Source organism: Aegilops tauschii, chromosome 7, assembly GCF_002575655.3.
Source record: "Aegilops tauschii subsp. strangulata cultivar AL8/78 chromosome 7, Aet v6.0, whole genome shotgun sequence".
Classification (NCBI taxonomy): domain Eukaryota; kingdom Viridiplantae; phylum Streptophyta; class Magnoliopsida; order Poales; family Poaceae; genus Aegilops; species Aegilops tauschii.
Genome location: NC_053041.3, coordinates 573,870,367 through 573,876,315, shown reverse-complemented (window position 1 = coordinate 573,876,315; position 5,949 = coordinate 573,870,367). Strand labels below are relative to the sequence as shown.

The 5,949-nt window shown below is 49.5% G+C and overlaps 1 protein-coding gene across 1 annotated transcript; it reads right to left on the bottom strand.

Moving 5' to 3' along the window:
• Positions 1-1,004: 1,004 nt before the first annotated feature.
• LOC109771643 (uncharacterized) lies at positions 1,005-4,117 on the bottom strand. Its single transcript, XM_020330342.4, has 3 exons — positions 3,797-4,117; positions 3,017-3,671; positions 1,005-1,464 (listed from the first exon to the last, which is right to left on the bottom strand). The coding sequence occupies exons 1-3, from the start codon at positions 4,115-4,117 to the stop codon at positions 1,238-1,240; spliced, it is 1,203 nt and encodes a 400-aa protein (XP_020185931.1). The 3' UTR covers positions 1,005-1,237.
• Between the last annotated feature and the right edge of the window lie 1,832 nt (positions 4,118-5,949).

The following is a 5,949-nucleotide window of genomic DNA, read 5'->3' as shown; positions in this document are numbered from 1 at the left end:
TATTTTCAATTTGTGAAAATTTTACTAAAACAGGAATATTTTTTGAATTTGAAATATTTTCAAAATGCATTTTTTTCGAAAATACCAATTTTTTTAATATGTCCTTAATTTCGAAAAAAAATGGGAACGAGAATTTGTTCCAAACATTTTAAGAAACAAGGACACAATATTGTAATTCTGAACATTTTTTTAAAATTTGAAAATAAAACAAAATTCTGAACTTTTTACTCCCAGTGCAGCAGATAGTCAAAATAAATAAATGGAAGGAAAAACGAAACGGGCCGGCACGGTTTTGTGCGCCCCGTGCGAAGGTCTCATTATCTGCCGCACTTGGCGTCAAATAGTGTCTTCGCAGCTTCCTGAGCAGGCAAATAAGTGGGCTGGCTATGCTGGGCCACAGCGTGTGCGGCCCAAATACGAAAAATCTGGATTGCTAAAATAAAAAACAGGCGGACGCACAAATATTTAGTATCACCTCGGATAGAACAATAAATTTTGATGGTGAACGGATGAAAAAATTGGAGAAACGCACCTTGCTTTATTAGTAGGTATAAATATAGATATAGATTTGGGCAGGCTGACTATTTGCTAGTCAATTATGTCAGATGGTTTTGGCGATGGACCGGTTGGATGACGTCCTGACTGTGGCCTGCACCTTCGGTGTACAACAATGATGTAAATGCCAACATGCAAAAGATAAAGTTAGATGGCCATGATATAACTTGCATCTTTCAATCATTTTGGTCTCTTTGATGCGATAATTCCATGAAGTTAGACTCTTCACTAGAGAAAATGATCAATTTAATTTTGTAAAGCTGATTTTCGTAAACCCCTTGCAAAGATCTGTCTATATGTAGCTTTCGCGTCTTGCCGACGCAAAAGGATAAACGCGCCGAATGTTACATGTAGTGAGTTTAATCAATGGTTTCAGTTTATTAGGAGATGAGATTAGTGAGGGGAGAGTACTTGCCTCCATAGATTGCAATTGACTGGCATGATTAGTATTTTTGTTCCTTTAAAAAATTGAAACTATTTTTGTTCCTTCAATTAAGAACAAGGGATTTCGTCTCTGTTTGTTTTTTGACACCCAAGCTGATCATGGGGCGAAACGCTTCTTATAGCATCATTAGCAAGACCCGACAATATGACTCACTCGATACAAAAAGAAGGCATCTTCTGCTCCCACAGAAAGAAACACCAGCCCTATGTCTTTAATTTCCCCTTTTTCTTTTACCAATTAAGCGTTCCAGTTAAGCTCGTCGGCCGACAGTGGCAGCGACGACATGAGCTGCTGCATCTCGAGGCCAAACTCATCCTCCGTGGTGACGACGGACGACGGCCCTGGCGACCCAACGCCGGTACCGAACCACTCCCCTGATATCGACCCATGGGCCACGCCGAACATACCGGAGGTCTCGTTCTCCGCCGCGCTTGTCGCCCTCCTCATTGGTGGCTTCACATCATCTGCATCAGGTAAATGAATTTCCCAATACATGAAACAAAATGTGAGTCACCGATCGGATCAGTCGAGTTCCTACTTTGGTTCAAAAATCAAAACATGCTACCCCAGTTTTTATTTAATTGGCATATTATTTTGTTCAGAGTCAAACTTTAGAAATTTTGATCAAAGTTATAAGAAATGATATGAAACATTTACAATAACAAGGAGTATATTATAATGTGGAAAAATATTCAATGGTGATGATATATTCTACTGTCTTTGAAGTTAATTGCACAGAGCTATCACAATTGGAATTTGTATCACTTTTATAATCATTTTTGGCAAATCAGTACCGATTATGTTCTGGATGTCACACATTGACCGGTGGGGCCATTGGTCAGGCTGACATGGGAAAAAAATCCACATGGACATGGTTGACTCATCTCTCTCTCTCTCTCTCTCTCTCTCTCTCTCTCTCTCTCTCTCTCTCTCTCTCTCTCTCTCTCTCTCTCTCTCTCTCTCTCGCTCTACTCTGGTCCTATATGCCCCTGCCCGAGCGAGGCATGGCTCGGAGAGGATATAGAATACAGAGAGCATGTAAAACACAGTGGGCAGAGGCGGCGAGCAGCGTGGAGGTGAGGACGAGGGTCACCGCCGGGACGACGATGGCGTCGGGACCAACTGACCGGCAAAAGCAAGCAGCAGCCAGAGCTTCGAGGATTGAAGCTGACGGCCGAGACCAACAAGGGATCCACAAGCATCAAAAGCGACTGGGAACACGAACAGCTCGTTAGAATCGACGCCGCCCTCCAAATCATACTGTCGAACACTTGCAGTGCGTCTTCTGGCCTTCCATCTCTGATGTGCAGCCATGAGCCCGGCAAGCTCGTCATCATGTGCCCCTTCGCCCCCACCATCAGTCCGAATCCGCTGCCCCAGCAGAACGCTGAGACGAGCATGTGAGGTCCGGTGACTCCATCCGGCCGAGAACGGCCACGGCAGCAGCACTGTGTGTTTATGTTGCATGACAGACGCCGCCAGCGCCAACTCGGTGACTGGCATCAGCGGCAGCGGGCCGTGCGCCGGCAGCCCTCCGCCGTCGGGTAGAACACAGCGACGCCGTCCGGACTACGAGAAAATGCTCTACTTCCGGACTGCGTTGCATCAGTGGGGCAGTCCTTCCGGCGTGGACTCGCGCACGGCACCGAGGCCGATAGCGAGGAGACGGTGACCACCAGCCGGAGCAGAGCATGGATGGGCAGCGCGGTGTCGGGGAGAGGGGAGACGGGGTAAGGTAAGACGGAGGAGTCAAACATTACAACGTGGCTATTTTGCGACGTCAGCGCTGCCATATGGACCCCACCGGTCAGGAAGACTGTCAAAGTGCGATCAAGCGTTCATCAGTGCCAATTGCAGTGCTCTGTCCCAAACCCGGCACTGATTTGCAAAATAAAATAAAATGAAGAAGAATGGCACCAATTCATTAACCTAGTCTCAGTTTTGGTACTAGTTATGTGGATTAACTCAAGTCTTTATGAATTCAAGAAGAGCAGCGAGATGGATGAATGCACTGACCGACGAGGAAGTCCCATTTCCCGCCATGGTGCGGATCCTGGCCTCCGGGACCGGGAGGGAACTGCGAGGTGACGTCGCTGTCGCTCCCGCTCGAGACGCCGCCGTACATGAGATCGGGCATGGAGCCGGCCCTGCACACGCCATGGTTGGGACGGGGGAGTTGATGTTCGTCGACGCCGAGCAGCAGCGCCTCGAGCAGGCCGTCGGCTCCGCCGCTGCAGCTCGCCGTCTCGATTTGGTTCGAAGGGAGCTCGCGCGGCCTAGTCGGCAACGGCGGGAGCCCCGGCAACCTGATGCCTCCGTGGTGGTGATGGAACGCCGGCTGCGGGTGCGCGTGCTGGACGGCGTGGTGGCGCATCTGCATCCCCTGCATCTCGTTGAGGAGCGGGTAGTGCTGGTTGATCAGCGGCGAGGAGTGAGAGTGAGAGGCCGGTTTGGTGGACGACGGCGGCCTGGGCGGCAGCGCGAACGGGTCCGAGAACGGCGACGCCGCGGTGTTGCCGTCCGCGTCGGCGAACGGGTTGATGTTCTGGGCGCGCATGAAGGCGATCTCCCGCTCGACGTCCGGCGGGTAGAGCGACTGGCCGGCGCGCTGCCGGCGCTTGAGGCGCGTGTTCCAGAAGTTCTTGACCTCGTTGTCCGTCCTCCCCGGGAGCTTCATCCATCACACGTACACCGCCATGCATGCAATATTGTCACTTGTCAGAGACGGATCATCATACTCATACGACACAAGATCCATGGAAGAAGAAGAAGAGGTCAGGTTTCGTTGGTACGTACGTGCGTTGAGATGCGCGCCCACTTGTTGCCGATGAGGCCGTGGAGGCGGAGGATGAGGCGCTCCTCCTCGGGGGAGAAGGGGCCCTTGCGGAGGTTGGGGCGGAGGTGGTTGGCCCACCGGAGCCGGCAGCTCTTGCCGCAGCGCTGCAGCCCGGTCTCCCGGCGCACCGCGTTCCAGTTGCCCTCGCCGTGCCGCCGCACGTGGTCGAGCAGCACCCTGTCCTCCGCCTGCGTCCACGGCCCCTTCTTCAGCCCGCCGGCGCCGCCGCCGCCTTCCCCCAACCCGCTCCTCGGCACCGTCGTGTCCATCGCCGTCGCCATCTCAGCAGATCGTCTTCGTCTCCCCGCACCACTCCTCCTCCTCCGTCGTCGCGCCGCGAGGTGTCGTCGGTCCTCCTGGTCTTCTCTCCTCCCCTCCCGGCCCGGACAAGAGAGAGGGGGGAGAGAGAACTACAGTCGATGTCGGTGTCGGCGCCGGCTTACCTCCAGCGCATGGCCCGGCCGGCCGGATCAACGAGCGGTCGAGAGCTGGAACGAATTGGGTTGTTGTCGATCGTCGGCTCCTAGTGGACCGATCGGTGGGAAAGGAAATGATCAGCTCAGGTTCCCGGCGAGGGGAACACGGAGAGCTGGAGCGCGCCCTGCAACCCGGCAAGGAGAGGGAGGCAGAAGGGGGCAGGCGGTGGGGATGGCGAGGGAGACGGGCGATGCATGCAGCTTCCCGCCGATCGCTCGCCGCCGCGCGTATGCGGTGTGGCGCGCGCGCCTATTTATGTGCCGCTCCGTCTCTCGGCGCATCCGCATGCATGCACGGCATGGCGCCCGCGCGCATGGCGGGTGCCTTGGATCTATCCAAGTTTAGGCATGCTGCCTTGTTTAGGAGATTCCAGTGGTGGACTCGTTCTCTCGGCAAGAAGAGCTGCAATGGACTACAAGCTTAACATTTTTTTTCCTATTACAAAAACAGTTTTGTTAAGTCTCAGTCCACTAAGACTTCGTTATGTCTCAGTCGATGCTATCTTTCTTTGATTTTGCATGGAAATTCGTAAAAAAAAAGTATTTTTAATTTTTTCTTTTCATATTATATCACTTGACTGAGACTTGGTTAAGTCTCATTCGATTGAGACCTAGCCACACCCTTACAATAAAAAACCCTGTAAAACGAGAACATTTCAAACATTTATATTTCTACCGTGAGAGTTGCTAATTCTCAATTCTCAGGCAACTTGAAAGCCCATCGATCGATTTATTTTTAGATTCGTGCAACTGCCTTCCGCACAAGATGGGGAGAGCTAAATCGCGCCCGTCCTTTTCTTTTTCAGGGGTAAAGGCTTTAATCGTTCCAAAATGTTCATCAGAATACACATAGTATCAGGAATCGAACCTGCAGGCCAAATATGTAGCCGTTTTCTTTTTGAGGGATTTTGACAGCATTTTCAGTTGTGCATCATTCTCATCAAAAACTAAAAACTTTTATTTTGACAACTTAAATTACACAACCAAAATACATAGTCTTGTTTTGTATTTTTTAACTGCCGACATGGCAAATTCTTTTGCCATTTATGACTTTTTTTTCTGTAGTGGGGCCATGGCACTTGTTACGTTGGATTATGTTTTTCTTGCATTCACTATGGTTTTCTTAAGTTGGGCCTTTTTTGGCACACTGTTGTACTTGGTTTCGTTCGCTCGTTCCCTCCAACATGGGAGAGGGAACAAATTGTTCGGCTATTGGGAGGAAATCCCTATTTGATGAATTTTCCGTCGAACTGTTGACCAATCGCACATAGTAGTCGACCGAGCGAGCGATTGGGGTCGCCCATCTGTAGTAGCTACAACATTCAGGTTTTGGGAACTCCTAGAGGGTTCCCAGCGGGTTTTATCGGTTTCGGGAACCTTCTAGAAGATTTCTGAGCCGGTTTTCTATTTTTCCTTTATCCTTTTATATTTTTTATTTCTTTTTATTTTTATTTTTCCTTTAAGTTTTATTTTTTATTTCTGATTCTTTTTTATTTCCTTTTTTCTTTTGTTTGAATATTTCAAAAAATTGTTCTGAATTTCATAATATGTTCTTGTTTTCAAAAATTGTTTCCAATTTTAAAATATGTTCTCAATCAAAAAATGTTGTGTTTGATATCTTTCCAAGAATTTTTTTA